Source organism: Brachyhypopomus gauderio, unplaced genomic scaffold, assembly GCF_052324685.1.
Source record: "Brachyhypopomus gauderio isolate BG-103 unplaced genomic scaffold, BGAUD_0.2 sc137, whole genome shotgun sequence".
NCBI lineage: Eukaryota > Metazoa > Chordata > Actinopteri > Gymnotiformes > Hypopomidae > Brachyhypopomus > Brachyhypopomus gauderio.
The window spans coordinates 149,493-170,000 of record NW_027506958.1 but is presented as its reverse complement, the minus strand read 5'-3'; the positions used below and the strand labels follow the sequence as shown (position 1 = coordinate 170,000).

General features: G+C 44.3%; 2 protein-coding genes across 6 annotated transcripts in view; both read left to right on the top strand.

The window, feature by feature from the left end:
* The window catches only part of arhgef11 (Rho guanine nucleotide exchange factor (GEF) 11), a 23,624-nt gene extending 16,170 nt beyond the window's left edge, over nt 1-7,454 (top strand). For 3 of the 5 annotated variants that reach the window (XM_076994211.1, XM_076994210.1, XM_076994209.1), the window contains 13 exons: nt 69-186; nt 572-747; nt 833-908; nt 1,280-1,474; nt 1,641-1,722; nt 2,929-3,006; nt 3,097-3,152; nt 3,243-3,407; nt 4,093-4,299; nt 4,911-4,985; nt 5,649-5,959; nt 6,111-6,246; nt 6,662-7,454. In XM_076994211.1, the coding sequence (XP_076850326.1) occupies nt 69-186; nt 572-747; nt 833-908; nt 1,280-1,474; nt 1,641-1,722; nt 2,929-3,006; nt 3,097-3,152; nt 3,243-3,407; nt 4,093-4,299; nt 4,911-4,985; nt 5,649-5,959; nt 6,111-6,246; nt 6,662-6,720 (1,734 nt within the window). In that variant the 3' untranslated portion in view covers nt 6,721-7,454. Of the gene's footprint in view, nt 1-68; nt 187-571; nt 748-832; nt 909-1,279; nt 1,475-1,640; nt 1,723-2,928; nt 3,007-3,096; nt 3,153-3,242; nt 3,408-4,092; nt 4,300-4,535; nt 4,986-5,648; nt 5,960-6,110; nt 6,247-6,661 lie in introns of those variants that run through there. The other 2 variants (XM_076994212.1, XM_076994213.1) reach the window with 2 other exon arrangements.
* Nucleotides 7,455-9,154: 1,700 nt separating this feature from the next.
* Nucleotides 9,155-20,224, top strand: LOC143500212 (vang-like protein 2). The gene is made up of 8 exons (XM_076994231.1): nt 9,155-9,800; nt 12,855-13,113; nt 13,278-13,395; nt 15,068-15,675; nt 16,559-16,695; nt 16,871-17,006; nt 17,216-17,462; nt 17,645-20,224. The coding sequence occupies exons 2-8, from the start codon at nt 13,043-13,045 to the stop codon at nt 17,903-17,905; spliced, it is 1,578 nt and encodes a 525-aa protein (XP_076850346.1). The 5' UTR covers nt 9,155-9,800; nt 12,855-13,042; the 3' UTR covers nt 17,906-20,224.
* The last annotated feature ends 284 nt before the right edge of the window (nt 20,225-20,508 follow it).

Sequence of the window (20,508 nt, the reverse complement as noted above, 5' to 3'; positions counted from 1 at the left end):
TGTGTGTGTGTGTGTGTGTGTGTGTGTGTGTGTGTGTGTGTGTGTGTGTGTGTGTGTGTGTGTGTCAGGAATGTGAAGCCAGCCCTCACTGCCGCAGGCTACAACTAAAGGACCTTCTAGTGTCTGAGATGCAGAGACTCACCAAATACCCCCTGCTGCTGGATAACATCATCAAACACACAGAAGGCATGTACTAAACCCCCCCCCCCCCCACCCCCCCCCCCCGCGCACACTGTGTGTGTGTTTCAACTCGCAAACACTGCAGCATACACACAATTAGCAGCCTGCCAGGCAGACAAGCACATACATAAATAATGATAGACCACATGGAAGACACGTCATGCACAGCTGCAGTGTGTCACAGCAACAGATGGCCAGCACTGGGGATGAATGCCTCATGCGCTCAGATCCATGTCTACGTACACTTGGCCCTAAATAACCTGCACTAGGTACTCTGAGCCCAGCTGCGTTTACAGTCGGATGTGTTTTAGATCGCCGCTCACACCCAGACTCGCGCACAGACGTTGGGACATTCTCCTGTATTCACTTTGGTATGTTCCCCCCACAACAGCTGGTTCACCAGACCTGCAGCCGTTGCTACGGGCACAGGTGTGTTGCCGCGGGATCCTACAAGCCGTCAACGAGGTCGTCAGGGAGACGGAGCACCGGCAACGGCTCAGCCAATACCAGCGCAGGCTAGACCTATCGCCTCTGGAGCGGCTGGCCAATCCCGTCTCAGAGTTTAAGGTACCGCCCGAGTGCATCTCCTCTGTCTCTTACAGCACCTGACCCAGAGTAGCAGTTGTTAACTATATTCTCCTGTTCTGTCTAGAATCTGGACCTGACCACCAAGAAAATGATCCATGAAGGTCCTTTGACTTGGAAAGTTAGTAAAGATAAAGCTATAGGTGAGAGATCATGACAGCGGAACAAACCACTGTTTTTAGCAGGGATTGTGTCTGTTGACTCAGTCACGCATCAGACAGCGTGCTGTGCTGATTCTGTGTTATTTGAGCTCTTTATACCTCTGCTACCATTACGAAATGGGCCGAAGAACCGTGTGTGTGTGTGTGTGCGCGCGCGCACCTGCATTGGCGAGTGTGTGTGCATGCACGTGTGTGCATGTGTATGCACATTTCAGTTTTCACATTGCTTTGAGTGTGAATGGCTTGTTTCAGTGATCTGTGTGTTATTCTTTTCCTTATACTAATGATGGCCAGTCACGCAAGTTCCACTCTCACTCAGGACGTCTTTCTGTGTGTCCGTGTCTGTTTTCCAGACATTCAGGCTCTGCTTCTCTCAGACCTGCTGCTGCTCCTCCAAAGGGGTCCGGATGACCGGTTGATCCTACGCTACCCCTCACGCACGCTGGGTGGGGTTGTGGGAGGGGTTGTGGGCGGGAATACAGACCTCAAAACCCCCTTCTGCCCTGTGGTCCGTCTGGGTTCATCGCTCGTCAGATCCGTGGCTACAGGTGTAGTTTTTCCCCATAGTTGTGAATAACCAGACTAGATTATTTCATCTAGAATAACTTCAACATGTTCTTTTATTTAATTTAAAAACACTTAAGAAGCCAGAGTTGCACAGTTAGAAACTGTTTGTTTGAATGTTTGATATTGACTGCCTGTGTTTTCTGTCAGATAACAAGGCCCTGTATGTGATCAGTACATCAGAGAGACAAATGTACGAGCTGGTGGCTGGGACGTTATCCGAGAAAAACACGTGAGTGTGTGTTTTTTTTTTCCCCTTTCCTCACTATCTTCTGTGTCATCAAGGTCGACCAATCAGCACTGCTGTCTGTATTATGATAAAATGTATGGCATCAAGCTATTTATGGTTTAAATTACAAACAAGGCACCCAGAAGCATAGAAGTCAAGCCTTAGGTGAAATAGATGATGCGTGTGTGAATGGATAATAGTGTGGGATGAGTTCCCCCAAATCAGATCAGTAACATGGCGGGACAAATATTGCTTAAAATTAGTGGTGGGCCATTAACGGCGTTAACGGCGTTAACGGCGGTCGTTATTTTGATACTCTTATCGGGCAATATAACAATTATCGCCGTTAATCTATTCTTAAAGTTGGGTTGGGAACTGGGTCAAAATGGGTAAGCAAACTATGATGACTTTCAACTTGATAGTTTAGCTCGGCTGTATTCCTAACCAAATTGCACAGTAGGGGCGAGAACGAGTTTTTAAACCTGTGAATTACAAATCGTACGTGTTTTTACATGGATGCAGCCACAAAGTCGCCAGGTTTGCTTCATGGAAAATTCATTTTTAGGAACGTAAAGTGTTACCGGAGCGGAGCTCGGAGCGGTCGTTTTCTGCATGGTCCTAGCGCTAGATTCGTCGCTATTTAACTATTTCTTTTTAACCGTTAAAACTACAGAGGACCAAAACTGACTTTTGAAAATTACGTCCGTGAGGTTAAATGTACTAAATGTTGGCTTACATTTCAAATATCATGTTTAGCTGAATAAACATGTTATTTAATGTACAGTATGTAGGCTTACAAATTCATGTTTAACTGAATAAACCGTTGAACACGAGTAGCCTACATTTTATTGAGCATGTTTTTTTTTCTTCAAGTATCAAAGTAGAACAGCTTCCTCAAGCAGTCATTGATGCATTTTGGAAACAGGAGATGAGCCCCTGGTCTAATGCACCCTCTGTATTAAGAAACCCTATCTCAAAAACTGACTTTTAGTCATTACTTGGGTAGCACGCATATGAGCCATTTTAATATAGATTAATCTAGATTAATCTAGATTAATTTCAAGATTTCAGTGAGATTAATCTAGATTTAAAAAATTAATCTATGCCCACCCCTACTTAAAATACTACATCCATAAGTTCAGTAGATTTTAACCCTGCTGAGCTGTTGGAGAAACTTGGACCTGATGGCTTTAACAATGTTTTTTTCAGATGGAAGGACCTATTGGAAAAGACCATCTCGCTGGCCTCTGGAGGAGTTGGGACCACCAAACAAGGATCACCAGCTCCGTAAGTACTCGGGGTTTGTGAGTCTTCTAATGCTGTTCAGGGAAGACACAATTTCAGTGATGTGCTTACATTGATTGTTTGGAACCGTAGATCTAGAGGAGATGTCAGGAGTTCACAGTTGCATGGTAATCATGTCAGTCGGCTAGGTAAGCCCGCGTGCGTTTTGTTTAAATACGAACTCTTTAAGATTTGTTCTCCTTGATATGGTGGCTCATGTTTACATCTTTGATCCCTAGATGACTCCCCAATGGAAGAGGCTGGATCTTTAGAGAAAGATTCACAGAGTGATGATGAAAATGTTCTCACACCCACTACTCCAGCTGACCAATCAGAGGCTTTCATGCGTAATGATGGGCAGGATTATGTGGGAGAGCAAGTGGCTGAAGCTGCTCTTCAAGATGGTATGAAATCGTTACACTCTGATCATTACGATCGTTATGCAGTCGTCGTTACACTGATGGTTATGCAAGACATTGTTACACTCTGATCGTTATGCAGACGTCGTTACACTCTGATCGTTATGCAGACGTCGTTACACTCTGATCGTTATGCAGACGTCGTTACACTCTGATCGTTATGCAGACGTCGTTACACTCTGATCGTTATGCAGACGTCGTTACACTGATTACTCAGACATCGTTACACTGATTACGCAGATGTCGTTACACTCTGATCGTTATGCAGACGTCGTTACACTCTGATCGTTATGCAGACGTCGTTACACTCTGATAGATATGCAGACGTCGCAACACTGATAATTACGCAGACGTCGCCACACTGATAATTACGCAGACGTCGTTGCACACTGATAATTACGCAGACGTCGTTGCACACTGATAATTACGCAGACGTCGTTGCACACTGATAATTACGCAGACGTCGTTGCACACTGATAATTACGCAGACGTCGTTGCACACTGATCGTTATGCAGTACATAGTTACACTCTGATAGTTACGCAGACGTCATTACACTGATAGTTACGCCGTAGTCGTTACACTCTTTTACACAATATATTTCCGTTTGTTTGGAATTGTAGCAGGCTCAGAAATTGACCAGCTTTCTGTCCCTGCTTGTTTTTTCCCAGTTGAGACACTAAGACGGTTGATCTTTAAAGATCATGATGGGTGGAGTCAGGATTCTGATGACACACCTACAAACGAGACGGCCAATGAAGGGAGTCCATTCATAGATCGATCAGGACTAGAGGCTGCTGAATCTACCTCAGATGAAACATCCACACAGTTAGAGGAGGATCACGTAGATGCTCCACCTGTAGAGGTTGTGAGGAAAGGTGAGGGCTAATTAATTACTGCCTTTAATCAGTGTATCCCACTGTAACGGCCCTTAATTGGTCAGTGTAACTCAGTAAGTATTTTTGGACTTAAGCGTCAAACGTAAAGTACATGTGTAAAGAACATGCAAAGTAAAAATATATTAATGCTGTGTATAAAAGACCTGCTGACTTTGTGTTTTCTCCTGTCTGTCTCTCATTTATTCTCCTTCCTGCCTCTCACTGCATGCATTCAGAGCTGTAATTAAGCTGAAGTGATTTTAATATAATTTTCCCTGTTTTTCCTTATTGCTGTTCTACAACAAACACCCACACACACATACATACACACACACACGCACACACACACACACACACACACACACACACACACACACACACACACACACGCACACTCGGGTGTCTGTACTCGCATGGATTTTCTTTTTACATCTGACTCTTTGTGTGCACCAACACTGATAACATACCTACTTGATCTCATTTTACCACACACTTACTCATTGTATATATTGGCCTTTGACACGCAAACTTGCACTTGCACATTCTTGCTCACGGACGGACGGACACACACACACACACACACACACACTCTACCTGTCTTTCGTGCGCAGCTGTGGGTGCGGGCTCTTCTTCTATTCCTGATGACATGATTGATGTCACCTCCAATCAGTCTTCTGAGTCAAAAGGTGGGATCAATATACTGAATAAAACTCATCCGGAGACACGTAAGCGTGCCCAGCAGAGGTTCGGTCTTTCGACGTAGAAATGCTTCCACAAACTCTCCAGTCACATGTGAAATGCTCCATGTGGGCGAGTGACAAATTGATTCTTAAATTCTGAGTCTCTGAAGAGTCTTATTGAGTGGTCATGTCTCTGACGCGGGCCGTGATGTCACTAACTGGAGGCCGCACTGGGAGAGGTCTGTACTCCGCTCCAGAGTGGCCCCTGGGTAGCTTTTTCTCTTCAGTCTGAGCACTCTGAAGTTCTGGTGGGCATCCTTACAGTGTGTGAGCTCACATGATCTCTCATTCTGTCTTTCAATCGGTTCTTTAACCATTTTTCCATGGAACTGGGTCTGGGAGTAGGGGGTGGAGGGTGTGTTGCGGATTGTTAGATATATTATATTTCCATATATCACCATATAAGTCCATGGTGTAACATTTCATCCACATTTTCAAGACTTACAAAAAACAGATGGTGAACATGGTGACCCATTTAAAGCTCATGTGACACCCATGATCATTATACATCCACTGTGTTACATTTCCTGATTATAGTCATCTAGCTCTCTACACTTCGTTTGGTGCCTGAATATCTATTTTTTACATTGCTGTGGCTGCTGTTTTTAGGGAACATGTTCTATCTAGTGTTACCAAAAGACCAGACGAGTCTACTAACAGAAGAAAGCAGCACAGATGATTCAAGTGATTTAGAGGCTGCCCGTCAGGAGCAGAAAGTGACATCATTGTCCTCGCAGCAAGAGGATGAAGAGCAGGAGATGTCTTTCAGGTCACCAAGGGGCCAATCGCACCTGGAGGTGATGAGTAATGAGACGAGGCCCAGCCAATCACGAGCTAACATACAACGACACATAATCAAAAACATGGATGAGATTTTTCAAACCATCGAGGACCTGATGAAAAAACTGCATCAGCTTAGGGTAAAGTGTATTTATTCATCTCACGCGCACACACACACACACAAACACATACACAAGCATTGTAGCTAGGCTAGCACTATCCTATGTTTTTTGAAAGTATGGTTTTGTGCACTTGTCAGAGATCCTGATGAACTTGTTTTCGTTCCCACAGGACATTGAAGCAGATCACTGTAGACTGCTCAGGATGGAGAGAAGAAAATCACCTGTTGGTCAAGGCCCAGAGGTCTCCATCCACAGGTCTCCCTCCTTCATCAGGATGCCATCTGAGGATCTTGGGTCAGCTGATGGTGAGTGTGTCAAAGAAGCTGTATGTACTTTTTGTTTAACACTTTACCACAATTCAGGCTGAACGTACCAAACAGAAATACCCAGAATAGATTATTGTCTGGACAAGAGTGAGTCTGGAGTTTCTGTGATTATCTGGGGTTGAGTTTAGATGGAGTGTACAGTTGAATATTACAACGTTAACTCATATCTTGGGTGTTACTATTGCCATGCTGAGAACTCGTCTGCAAACTTGTAGCAACTCCCAATTTTAGGTGCAATAATTTATTCACGTATTTATTTTAATTGGGTTTAATGAAGCGTTTTGAGTTGGTGACATAATTATGTTGCTTATGGTGTGCTACCCCTGCAGGGATTCCTGTGGCAATTATACAGTCATAACATAAAATGTTCAATGTCTGTCTTAAATCTTTTTAGGTAACGAAGGAGGGCCAACAGAACCAGCTCAGCCTCTGATCCATTCTACAGGATTCTGACGTCTTACACAAGACACATTAAAGGATTTTACTTACACATGTGAAACACGAACACCCACACTAAGGGAGTGGCACTCCTGCCATTTCATACATCCTACATGTAGCACCTTCCTACAATCCCAGCATGCCTTGCTCCTGGGAGAAGCCAGGAAATATTATGTGTTGTCGTCGTGTTGTCTGCAAGCGTGAAGAGTCGGGACGGATGAACCTTCAGCATGTGAACCTGAGAGGATGAGAATGAGAGGGACGCACAGGAAGTAGCACACAGGAAGTAGCACACAGGAAGACTTGACATGACCAGCGTTCAAACGAAAGCTCTGATGGGTGAGGACTTTTATTTATAACGAAGACAAAAAAAATTCATATAAAGCTAAAGTTGGAACAAGTGAAGTGAGGCGACTGTCGAGACGTATTTGGTCAGTCAGGAAAACCAGAAGAAATGGAGCTAAAATGAGATTGAAAGGTTGAAGGTTAATCTGAGGAAATGATTCTGCCCTCTGAAGGACCCCTCCCCCTCCCCCAGCACTTTACCCAGTATATGTATGTTAATAGTCATTCACCTCGTCAGTGAAAAACTGGGAGTCAAACAGGTGCCATTTTGGTTGAGGACCTATAATGAGCCAATGTCAGCTTGAGCCAAGATGGCGGTCTTCATCTCCCTTCGCCTTATGGAATGCGTGGATGGGTGACTAAAACAAATTCAGGTTCTTTTGCACTGGGACCCCTGCAAGACACATGGGCCCCAAAAGAATATGTTGCATTAATATCATCATATGTGTATGTTGCATCTTTTTATTTTATAAATTAACACTATTCGAGAACAAAGTGAAGAGGGGTTTGTTTTTTTTGTTTGTTTTTTTTTTTTCTTTTCTTTAAGCGTTCTACAGAAGGGAAATTAAAAGGTTTGGCCTCTCTTTACGCACAATGGTGAAGGTAGGGGTTTCTGGGATTGCTGTAGCAATGTGCCATGGCAACACTACTGCACTGCTCCCTACTGTATTGTTCAGCCATGTTCTGGACTGACTTCTGTCAACATCGGGGGAGATAATGGAACCTACTCATTGTCTGATATCATGTCTTTACCTGTGAAGAGGCACGTTGTGTGTAGTGCCAGTACTACGAGGCTTGACCCTCACCTCTTGAATAGCTCAGCGATGGCAGGGCAGGTTTGTCACACATGAAAGGATTTGTACTTTGATCTGTTAAGGCGTTGTGACAAGTAGCGCATTGACGAAGACTCCGGTTTGGCCTTTATCATAATAATGGCTGGTGTTGTGGTTCAAATAGACCCAAGTGATCCAAGATCAGTGTTAAGGACCAGATTCTACCTGAATCTAGCTGCATCGGATTAACCCAGTGCTAGATTACGACACATTTTTTCTTTCATAAACCCTAACCTGCAAAAAGGGAGAAGGAAGAACGTCCCTCCGTCCTGTGTAGTTTTCCACTTCGTGTGGTGGGGATTTGCTTGAGGGTCATTGGTGTAACTGGATTTTGGGGTGAACGTTTGTATGTAACTACTGTGTAACTCAGGTGGAGAAATGTAGACCCTATTTCTCTTTTTTAGCTTTAACCTAAACACTTTTCTGCATCTCACTCCACCTCCCCTGACCTTTTTTTTTTAGTTCCAGAGTTTTCCTTATTCCCATCTTCATTGTTTTTTCTGTTTTGTTTTTTTCCATTTCCATGTTCATCCTTTTTGTGAAGTGCACAAGGAAAACAAACTACTGTCTGCGTGTCGTGCTTTCAGCCTTTTATTTTGATATTCTGTTTTGTTCACTCATGTAATATAGACAATGCACCCATGTTTTATATGTTCATTTTTTAATGTAAAGCTCTACTTCTTTTGGTTTTATTTTTGTAGATATGGGAAAATATGTAAATTATTTTCTTTTTAAAATGGCAAAATTGTTGGCTGCACAGAAGGAAAATGTAAACCCATGTTCAGATCTCATTTGTTTTGTGACATTAAAAAAAGTTTTAAAAACATTTTCCAATCTTTTAACCTGTTATTCGAATGATATTGACTTGCAAGGTGTTTACGTTACAGAAATCGTCAGCTGTCCAGCAGTTCAAGCACCTTATTAAAATTTCTGCCTTCATAAGTGTTTCTTGTATTTATAAAACGACTGTAGATAATAACAAGTCCGTTCAGGGCTGGTTATTTTGATCTGTACCAGCCCAACAACCATGTTGATGTTACTGCTGTGGATGATCAATAAATAATCAATTCTACAAAATAATGAGATGGAGTAGATCAGAGGGATGGGTGATGGGTTAAATCAGGATCTAAAACACGGTCTGTTGTAGGGGGGACGAATGAAAGATGTATATGGTGTAAGTGGTGACCTGTAGATGAAGAGATGGAGAGTTGTAGAAGGTGTGAGGGAGGAAAGGGGGAGCGCCACCAGGAACGTGGGGGAGGAGAACTACTGGCTCGGGGCGTAGTCTGCGTAGTAGCCAAGGTTTGAATGAAGGAGACGGAAATATGTGTTTCTGTGAATAACAGACCAGTAACCGTTCCCGCAGGCAAAAGAGGGCAAATCGGAGTGGGATTGTTTTCGTTCAGGGTCGGTGCACGGCCAAAAGGGACAGGCAAGGGAAGTGCCACGGCTGCGCCTGTTCTCCAAAACCGTGTGTGTGTGTGTAAGGAAAAGGGTTGGGATCCAAACGGGAGGATTAAACGATATCCTCAGGTGACACAATATTAACACACAGCGTGATGGGAAAAATGAACCACGCGTTTCGTGCCTTGTTCGTGATATCCAGCGCGGTTCGTCCGGATCGGGTCGGGTGATGAATGATCGTATTCACACACGCAGCGGGGCTCAAGGCGCTGGACCGACGCGCGGTGGAGGAGCTGGGAGCGGACCGTGGGACTTGCGTTGCACTGGTCTTGAGATGTAACGTTTCGCTTTTAAGGATCACTTTCTTAATTCGCATTGACCTGAACAGCGGGTTGTTTTTTCCTCCCCCAAACTCTCGCACCGTGGATGTTAGAAAAAGAAGCGAGTTATATTCCAGTTTGGAGGAGAAGAGCTTGTGGATTTCTCTTTGTGCTCCAAGACCCTCCGAGAAAGGCAAGTCACCTAATTGTTGCAGTGGGGTTTTTTTCACTCTCGGTGAATTGAGATAATGGTGCCAGTCTTTCTTTTGTCTTTTTCCACTTTTAAGTAATTGAATGAGAAAAAAACTACTTGTAAGCGTTGCATTTCCCGACCCGTGTCGCTGTGCCCTTCAGACCGCAGTAGTTTTATTAGATATTTGAGCATTGCTGGATTGGGTAATTGGGATACTGTGGGCTGAATGCAAACATTAAAACACAATGGAAGTGGAGTGATGAACCCTGCTGTGCATTCTTTCGTCTCCTTTTTTTGTGGAGGCTTGGAAAATAGTTTTATCTAAATTATATACTTGAATTATTATTTTTAAATAATATTGTTTCCATTGTGTTTTCGTATTTAATTGCTTAGAGAGTATATTTAATGTACGATTGCAGCGTTTGTATCAGTGGAAGCAAACCAGTGTCTACCATGGGTTAGTCCAGTCTCATTAAACGGGGTTGGCTGGGACTTGATCCTTAGTTCGTGTCCAGGGAGAATCGATATTTTGGCAGGCAGCGACTTACGTTGTTGCAAAAGCTGGGATGTATATAGTCTTCGTTGGGTATATAAAACATAATGGATGTTTTAAAACTTTTTTTTTAATTGGGTGTATCGTATGTTATCTTGTACTCATGGAGATTTAGGTTACTGTGTCAAACTTGGTCCAGTCCCAGCAGTTGGGCTTTTCAATGAAGGCCTGAAAGCCTCGGACTCTGCTTGCGTGGGTGTCGGGGGCGCCCTGAGTGCCTCCCCCGCAATTCCTGCCTAGTGGGACTGAGGCTTTTAGGCCTTACCCTGTGCAGACAATGATCCGCCGGTTACGTCGCACGTCGACGAGTAATTTGAGACAATTCTTGAATACCACGGTAGCCCATGCATGTTGTGCTTGATGCCTTTTCACCTATGTGTGTCTTTTAGCTCCATGTATCATTTTAAAGAAGATAGTGGTTTGAAGAGTCCTTATTTGCTTACGTATGGGGGAGCAAACGGGTTCCCTCGATTGTGTTGGTTAAATGGGTCTGAGGGGAATAATGGGCACCACAATATCTCCAGTGTAATATAAAACGGAGAGGGATCTCGGCGCATAAATCAACTCGGCCACACCTCACACACCCTCCTTGTGAATTAATGCACATTTCGATGTAACCTGTATTGTTGTTGAGTTAGTATTCCGCGAGGTGTCTTCTTCGTGGTGGGCTTATGCTTACTTGAAGGTAGTATTGGATGTTTTATTGGAACGTTTTATTAGACCAAATTAACATGTAGGCATGTATCTTGAGAAGAGCTAACGAGTGTGTGTGTGTGTGTGTGTGTGTGTGTGTGTGTGTGTGTGAGAGAGAGTTTTGTTTTATTCTTTAAACAGACACTTATCCCAAATATTACTTGGAGCTTTTATTTGCAGAAAATAATTTGTCATAAAAGCAGTGTTTCCAGACCCAGAATAATGCAAAGAAAAGCATGTTCATATTTAATAAGTAAAAAAAACACAATACCTAAACATAGGAAGAATTAAGAAATCAATATTTGGTGGAATAACCCTGATTTTCCAGTTGGAGCTTCTTTGCACCTCGGGGTGGTCTCCACCAGTCACTTAGCTTTTTAAATAAGATGTGATCCCCTATTCAATATCTGATTTAAAAAAGTTAGGTGTTGAAATTGAACAGACACTGGAACAGGAATGACATATATATATATATATATATATATATATATATATATATATATATATATATATATATAGTGTGCTTTTATTCTAAACCTTGTGTTATTATAAAACTTAAGGCATTATGGTCATCGTCCAACCCCCACCACCCCATTGAGATTGATGGGTGGCATGTGTTGGAAATCTTCCCTGGACAAATGGTGTCCCTGACTGTCTTATCAGTTTTGTAAACAATCCCTGACTGTGTGTGTGTGTGTGTGTGTGTGTGTGTGTGTGTGTGTGTGTGAAGCGTGGACACAGACAGGAAGAGTGGCTCAGTGTTTGGGTTCCTTAGCAAAGGAAATCTCATGTTCCCATCACATGCAACCAATTAGAGAGAAGAAAGAGAAAGACGTGTACAAATGGAAAGTGAGGAGTGTTGTGGCTCTTTATTAAAGGAGCTGGATTAAGAGTCTCACTCCTCCTTTTTCAGTGAGTGTTGGTGCGTACCTCACTCAGGCCAACAGCACAACTCCTCCAGTAACAGTTGCTGCTCTTATTTTGGAGCTGACCACACACACACACACACAGACCCAGGTAAACACACAAACCAACAGCTCGCTGAAGCATTTTTGCACTACTCCGTTGAATTAGGGTTGTGCGGTTAAAGGTCATGTAGCCATAGAAACCTTGCCCCCCACACTGTTCTCTGCTCCTGTACCCCCTTATTCATTCCCATGGAAACAGCCGAGCTTGGTTACCCCGGAGATGATGGGAGACCGCTGGGGAATGTGTGTGTGTGTGTGTGTGTGTGTGTGTGTGTGTGTGTGTGATGAGACCTTGGTGTGAGTGTGAGAATTGTGAAAGCACTGATTTAGAAAGTGGTTGAATGATGAGCCTGGTTGTTTTTTTTTGTAAGTTGTTTCCTTAGGGTGAAATGCATTTAAAACCTTGAAGGTGAAGAGGTGTGTGATGTTATTTTATAATTGGTTCAGTGGTGGATGCCCTTCAACACAGAAACCTTTTTGGAGTGAATCCTTTTGTGAACACACTTCATTTTCAAAAATCTCCCTTAATTTTGATCTGTCACGATTCCAAAACATTAATGCATTCAGAATAGATCTCTACATCTCTACATCTGTTCTGCTCTACATTGCATCTGTCATTTGAACACAAGTGCTGTTGCTCTGATTGATATGCACTTAAGAGAAAATTGCAGTGATATTGTGGCATTTTGTAGCTCACCTGCAACTCCAGGTAGAGCAAGGTGCTAGCAACACCACAGTCATTGGTCTGATTCCTAGTGAGCACACACCATCATATTGATGTGCAAGTTGCCCTAGATAATAGCGTTTGCTATAAATGTATAATTACTCTTCCTCCCTCAGGTTAGTCCTCCTCCTCCTCCTCTTCGGCCTCCAAAATAGATTCTCTCAGGAGTAAAGTTGAGCTGCTGAAGCTACCACTGGCTCTGTCTTCTAAATCAATCTCGGAGCGCAAAACTCAACTGGGTGGAGCAACAGAACGTTCCAGGGGCGGAGCTGGGGCCCACAAACCCCGCCCACTGGCCCCAGACATGGACAACGAGTCGCAGTACTCTGGGTACTCCTACAAGTCCTCCCACTCCCGTAGCTCTCGGAAGCACCGGTGTGTACGCCTGTATCCACACACTCTTCCCATTTACAAAAACGCATCAACAATTTGTCTTGGATATAGTGTGAACGGTATTGCACTACTGTAAGCATGGAAGGTCCACTGTATCTTAATTTAATGATTATTAATTTTATGTTGCTTTATCTTGTTTGCTACAGGGAACGGAGAGACAGACACCGTTCTAAGAGCAGAGACAGCAGAGGGGACAAATCCGTCACCATCCAGGCTCCTGGAGAGGCCCTGTTGGACACAGAGTCCACACGCGGAGACGACAGAGTCAGTGTCCGAGTCCTAACACCTCCGGACTAGAGAAATGTTTCACCATGTGGTTAGACCACAAAAACATCTTACAGGCATGAAAATCTGTCACCTTTCGGCGAAATTCGCCGTTTTGAAGTTGAAAAGGGTGACACACGTGAATCGTGTAGATCCGATGAGTTTTTTGGTTTTTTTTTTTAGGGGGGGGGGGGTCGGGAGGTTATATGTATATATTTTAATTATCATATTGACTTAATAAGCTGCTGCGGGACGAGAAGCAGGACCTATAGTGCTACACCGGAGACAAGTCAGAAGAGCGTACATTTACCAGATCGTACATTTACCAGTGGATTTAATTGGGTTATTAATGGTTTCAATCGTTTTCATATTTTGCGGTAAAACAAAGTTACTGCCGTTCGCTACAGCGTTGAATACTGTCAGAGCCACAAGCTCTTGTGATAAATAGGTAGATAGATAGAACTCTATTAAGTTCGCGTCAACCCCGTGTAGTTAACGGTGACATAAAATAAGAAACGAGATTTTTTTCTAGTGTCTGTAGTTGTAACTGGTGAATCCAGGGACGGGTGAGGATAACATTCGCGCCAGGGCTGAAAACGTTGAAGATGAAGTTGTAAACGCTTGTCGTTTGAGTCTACCCTGTGCTTTAGCCCATGTTAGAAAATAAAAACACGTGAACCTGGTATTTTTACACTCATTTTCGCCGCTGATGTATTTATTGGTTCATTAAGACGTAATGGTTTTGACTGAGCCGTCTGGAATGGCGAAAGCCGCTTCTCGCGTTTAAGGATCTGGCTTCATACATTGAATCCATTGACAAGACAGTCAAAAAAAAAAATTAATAGATTTTACTATATTTTATGGAGCCCGTAAGGTGACATCATGTAAAAAAAATAACGCGTGGCCACGACTTATTAACGCGTGGGAGATACTAATGTCGCCTTTCACACGCGACAACAAAGTTTATTTTTTCACAGCAAAGCAAGCAGATCCCAGGGATGTTCGCGAACTGACTGCCCAAGGAAGGTAAACCTGGCTTTATATAAAGTAATACTTAATTATGTTGTTCGCACGCGTTAGTAAGTCGTGGCCACTCGTTATTATATTTTTTACATGATGTCACCTTACGGGCTCCGTAATATTTGGCATCACCTGTGCTGTATCCCCGTACACCAACAGCCCCCCCCCCCGTCGCCGTATACCAATGACGTCACATGTCAACGCCCCGTCGCCGTATCCCCATGACGTCACACTTTTTAACCCCTGACCCATTTTCATGCCTGATCTTAATTTCCAAGACCCCTTTTGGCAAATAGGTGGATTTCTGTTGTCCTCTTTCTGATACAAGATCTTTTGAGCGCTTCTTTTCGTCAGGGAGCAAAGTGGCATTTAACAGAGGAAGAGCATGGGGTCAAAGGCCAAGCCACTGAACATGAAAGCTACCATGGACCAGAATAACGGATGCTGTGATTTGTCATGTTGATGGCATAGATTGTAGCTAAGTTAGCCCAGATTGTTTCTGTCATGGGTGTAAATGGTATGGGTAGATATTGGAGGCATTCAGTGACAGATTGGTGTTGATGATGATAAAATGGTTGTTGTTAACTAATGAATTTATGTATTTGTTGCATTTTTGCTTAACCAAAATGGTGTCGCGCGCGTCCTCGTGCAGGATGACAACTGGGGCGAGACGACGACGGTGGTGACGGGCACGTCTGAGCACAGCGTTTCCAACGAGGACCTGACACGGGCGTCCAAGGAGCTGGAGGACTCGTCGCCGCTGGAGTGCCGGCGGTTTGCGGGGCCCGTGCTGAGTGCCGTGCTGGGCCTCTTCGCCCTGCTCACGCCGCTGGCCTTCCTCCTGCTGCCGCAGCTGCTGTGGCGGGACGCGCTGGAGCCGTGCGGGACGCCCTGCGAGGGCCTCTACGTCTCGCTCGCCTTCAAACTCCTGGTGCTGCTGCTGTCGTCGTGGGCGCTGTTCCTGAGGCCCCCGCGACACACGCTGCCGCGCTTCTTCGTCTTCCGCTGCCTCCTCATGGCTCTGGTGTTCCTCTTCGTCGCCTCCTACTGGCTATTCTATGGCGTGCGGGTGTTGGAGCCGCGCGAGCGTGACTACAGGGGCATTGTGGGTTACGCGGTGTCCCTGGTGGACGCCTTGCTGTTCATCCAGTACCTGGCACTGGTGCTGCTGGAGGTCAGGCACCTCAGGCCGGCTTTCTGCCTCAAGGTGGTGCGCACGACCGACGGGGCCAGCCGCTTCTACAACGTGGGACATCTCAGGTGTGTGGGGGTGGGGGATGCTGGGGGCGTGGTGGTGTGGCTGGATGTGCATTCTGTAGAAAAATACGTCAGGTGTGTGTGTGTGTGTGGGGAACATAATCTAGAACATGATGGTGGCTGTGAGGTGGGTGTTGTGTGTAAGCTGGCGTTGTTTTTTTTTTTTTCCTTTCGTTTTATTGTTAGCTGAGGTGTAATTTGAGTATTTCAGCAGTGGGTGTGAGTTGTTGAATAGAGATTGATAACCTGTGTGTGGTTTAACTTTTTGTTGTTGGCGAGCAGTAATTTGAGTGGCACTTCCCCCTCGAAGGCCCCAGTTCTTACACAGCCATCATTAAATGCTTGTAAAACTTCTGTGGTAATAATGGTTATCTGAATATTTAGGTGCTTTGGTGTCAGTGATAGTTTGGCTAAGACGAGTTCATGTCTCATTATTTGCATGCTTTATACACGTGTTAGGGTCTTTATTTGCATGTTGGTGGGTGAGCTCCATTTCCTGTTGTGGTTAACAGTCTTTAGTTTTCAGTTAGGTTAGGGCTTCTCTGGGTGTGGTTTCACCCACCGGTAGGTTTGCAGTGACCCATTTCCTGGCACATTTTCCAGCATTGCTAACTGCATTAAAATCGTTCTCCACTAGAGGTCAGCACATTATAGTAGTGCAAGATGCAAAGTTGCAGTTCTGTGAATGCAGCCTTAAATTAGTAAATGTGTGATTTTATTCAGTCACTTCATAGCTTGTCATATTAACATATGTAATACAATAATGATGTATAATAATAATAATGAGATTGCCTAAAGTTCTGGTTTTAGTTTAAGTTCAGTTTAGTTTGCCAGATGTTGTTAGTATGATGGTGGTAATGACTGGTGTGCTGGTCTTGTTCTCCAGTATCCAGCGGGCTGCAGTGTGGGTGCTGGATCAGTACTACAGTGACTTCCCCGTGTACAACCCAGCCCTGCTCAACCTGCCCAAGTCCATTCTGTCTAAAAAGATGTCAGGCTTCAAGGTCTACTCCCTGGGGGAAGGTAAGACCTTCACTCTGTTCTTACGCGCACGTCCGTCTTCTTCATACGATCATTATACCGGTCTCGGCTGCAGTGCAGTCGTGACTGCTAGGCTCGTCGAGTCCATCAGCCCAGTGGTAGAACATCATCTGAACGTTTCTCCCCATCCCTCCTGGGTGGTGTTGCTCCTCTCCAGAGAACAGCACCAATAACTCCACGGGCCAGTCGCGGGCCATGATCGCCGCCGCCGCCCGTCGTCGTGACAACTCCCATAACGAGTTCTACTACGAGGAGGCCGAGATGGACCGCAGGATACGTAAACGCAAGGCCAGGTGAGGGGCTGCCGTCCCGCTCCGCTAACACCGAGATCGGATATCAGTAATTATGGGGCCATATTAGCATACACAGTTTAAAAAAAGTAAGTTTTCTCGAAGGGTGAATGTAGGTTGGTTCAAGATCAGGACGGAGACGTTCTCCTAACCCTCTGTCCTGGGTCAGGACGGAGACGTTCTCCTAACCCTCTTGTCCTGGGCTGCTGCAGGCTCGTGGTGGCCGTGGAGGAGGCGTTCACGCACATCAAGCGCCTGCAGGACGACGAGACGTCGGCGTCGTCGCCCAAACACCCGCGCGAGGTGATGGACCCGCGCGAGGCCGCCCAGGCCATCTTCGCGCCCATGGCTCGCGCCATGCAGAAGTACCTGCGCACCACACGGCAGCAGCCGTACCACAGCATGGAGAGCATCATCACACACCTGCAGTTCTGCATCACGCACAACATGACGCCCAAGGTCAGCGTGCCGCACAACGACATTTGTTTGTTTGCGTAAATGAAATAATAACGTAAAACGTTATTATTTTAACAAAATAACGTAAATCATGAGCAAAAAAAAGGACAAAGGTATTTGTAAAGGGATTAATGTACTTGCTAAAACCTTCTTGTGCCTTATGTATGTGCGTATTGACCCTGTAGGCTTTCTTGGAGCGGTATCTCACCCCTGGCCCAACCATGCAGTACCAGAAGGAGAACGGCAGAGGGCGCCAGTGGACGCTGGTCAGCGAGGAGCCCGTGACGTCGGCGCTGCGACAGGGGCTCGTTTTCTCTCTGCGCCGTCTGGATTTCGCGTTAGTCGTCACGGTGACCACCCTTCCCTTCCTCACCCTGGGGGAGGAGTTCATTGACCCCAAGAGTCACAAGTTCGTCATGAGGCTGCAGTCTGAGACGTCCGTATAGGGAGAGGTAACAAACGCGGAAAGAAACGGATAACGGACGAGGGGCGGAGCATCGAGATGGCGTCATTCATGTAGAGCATGGTGTAAAGAGAGGGAGAGAACCACTTTTTAAAAATAATTTTTATATTGTTGGGCTTTTTATTGGCCTGTTTTTATATCATTTGAATTAGTTCAGAAACTGCCTGTTCCTCAAAGACGGGCAATTTGCGCCTAATTTGGACTGAATGGTTCTTATGCATTTCTAGCCTAGTCGTTGGCATTCCTGTCTTAGATGACTCCAGCTCTGCACAGTTCAGTGTGTTCCCTGCGGACACTCCTATGGCTCCTATGTTAAGCCCTTTGTGGTAGATGGAGGTCAAGATGAACCTGTGAAATGTTGCGGCCCTCTGGGACTTGTCTTGTGCTAGAACGGTTTAATCGAATCCTTTTCAGAGACTGTTCCTTCCTCAGAATAAGGGTCAGTGTCACATGAATAATGTGTACAGGTTGTTTTTAAGTAGAAGTTGACAGTTTTCTTTGGTTTTTCCTTTTGAAATTTGTGTGGCCGATAATGGGACAAGCAGCCACTCAAGTCCAGTGTGACCTGGAGTCACCCAACACTTCGTCCAAAAGAATCCAATCATGGATCCTAAAAGAATGAGGAAATGCCTCCGTGCTCATTGTAAGGGGATTTACTGCAGTATCGAGGTCTTGTGAGGTGTGGACTAATTTGACAGCTTACAGGCATGTGATGATTTGGGGGAGTTGGTAGTAACTCTTATGCTTGGTAAAATAAGGAAGACGGCATATTTATTTAGAAGTGGTTTTAATCACATGCCTTTCACATCCACAGTGTACTGACCAGAGGAAATATGCTCTGAAAGGTGTGAACTAAAACAGACTAACCAGGCTGAGCAAAACACAAATCATTTGTATTCAGGGTGGTCATTGTGAACACTACAGTCCTAAGTCCAAAAGTAATTGACTCCTTTATGATTCAAAACTAAGCGTATCTTGTATTCAGGAATCATTAACAATGTTCCATGCTGGCCTTAGATTTGCAGACTTCCGAATAATGGCTTCTTCTGAGACCTCGATACAAAGTAAATCCTCAGCACTGGCTGTAACACTACTGTAATGTCTTTAAAGTGTGGAGGAACAAGTCTTTCCACAGAGGAGAAGTTATTTACAATCAAAACCTTTGTCTTTTCAAAGCTGTGTACACTCCTCATCACTGCAGTCCTTATTACTGTCTGCTAACAGGGACCAGATTGCAAGGGCTCTGTAAAACTGTACTGTACTGTTGTTGTTGTTGTTTAGGCCTTGAGCACATGCTCCATCTCTCTGGAATGTAGCAAATAGTTCACCCCCAAAATCCTTAACAGCGATGTTAGGAAAGGTGTTTTAACATTATGCAAATGACATCGTACTGAGAGGTCTGCTCCAGCTCCATGGTCATCCACGTTTTAACACAATTTTAGGTGGTACTACTCCTTTGGGCTGAATTTTTGCAATGTCATTATACATTTTTTTGATCATGCAGCCCTTTTAATGTTTGTTTACATTTACAAAAGAAAAAGGTTTGGCATGTGCCCTCAAGCATGGAGTTTTTCCTTCAGAATAACAAAGTAAAGAGTTTTTTTTTTACCACCATCAATAACGTGAGGTCGATTGATTTTGTAATCACAATGGCTCAAATGGACAATTTATTACAAAGGCAAAACTACTGGCTCGCAGTTGAATGTGTGGCGAAACATTTTACTGTAATTGCTGGAAGAAACAGACTTCCTGTCACGTTGGTTATTGGAGGTGCACGTAGCACGTCGGGTTCTGTTCTCCCGCCTGTGTGTGGAGGGGAGAGTGACGGCACACTCATTTGGTTTCCTGTAGAACTTGAGTCACCACAGAGTCTGTGCTTCATGGGTCGTTCATGTGCTTCATGGTTTCACTCTTGCTAGTCCGTTGGCAGCTTTGGGGGGCCAGTTTAGGGTTTTTTTTTTTATTATTATTCTGTACATAACTGTAATATTTCTTTTTTTATTGACAATGGGACTGAAATCTTTTTTTCTTTTTTTTTTTTACCTTTGTGTAGAATTTTTTAACGAACCCTTATCAGCTTTCTTTCTTAGGCCTAATGCATGCATGTAGGTAATGATTTGTAATTTTTTGTATTCTTTGCCTTGTTCTCTTAAAATGAAACTAAAACTTTTGCCTTTTCTTTTCAAAAAAGGAGAAAATGGAAAAACTGTAAAGAGCTGTAGATTTATTATTGTCTTTTTTTGCATTTGATACTTTTAGGTCTGACCCAATTACAGCCATTTTAATAAATATTTCAACTCTGCTCATGTGTTAAGTCTTCTTATGTGGCAGATGCAATTTATGCAGATTTCTTGTATGACGAGTATGTATGACTTGGTGGTCAGCGTTGTCCATTATTGTGGAACAATGATGCAAATTTTGAAATCATTACTGCAAGTGTTCTGTGTATATTTGGTGTCTGATGTTTCTAGACCATGGATGATTCTTGGGAAGAATGAGGACACAACTGAGATGAAACCCCAGAGTCTAAGAACTGACAGGGACTGGTGAAACGGTGCTCTTTGTTTTGTGATTGCTTGGTTTGAA

Bases quoted from the DNA above. Each gene is read 5' to 3' on its own strand.
- LOC143500212 (XM_076994231.1), top strand. From the start codon at position 13,043: ATGGACAACGAGTCGCAGTACTCTGGGTACTCCTACAAGTCCTCCCAC. The intron at 15,676-16,558 runs GTGTGTGGGGGT...CTTGTTCTCCAG, and splicing joins TACAACGTGGGACATCTCAG to TATCCAGCGGGCTGCAGTGT. The intron at 17,007-17,215 runs GTGAGGGGCTGC...GGGCTGCTGCAG, and splicing joins ATACGTAAACGCAAGGCCAG to GCTCGTGGTGGCCGTGGAGG.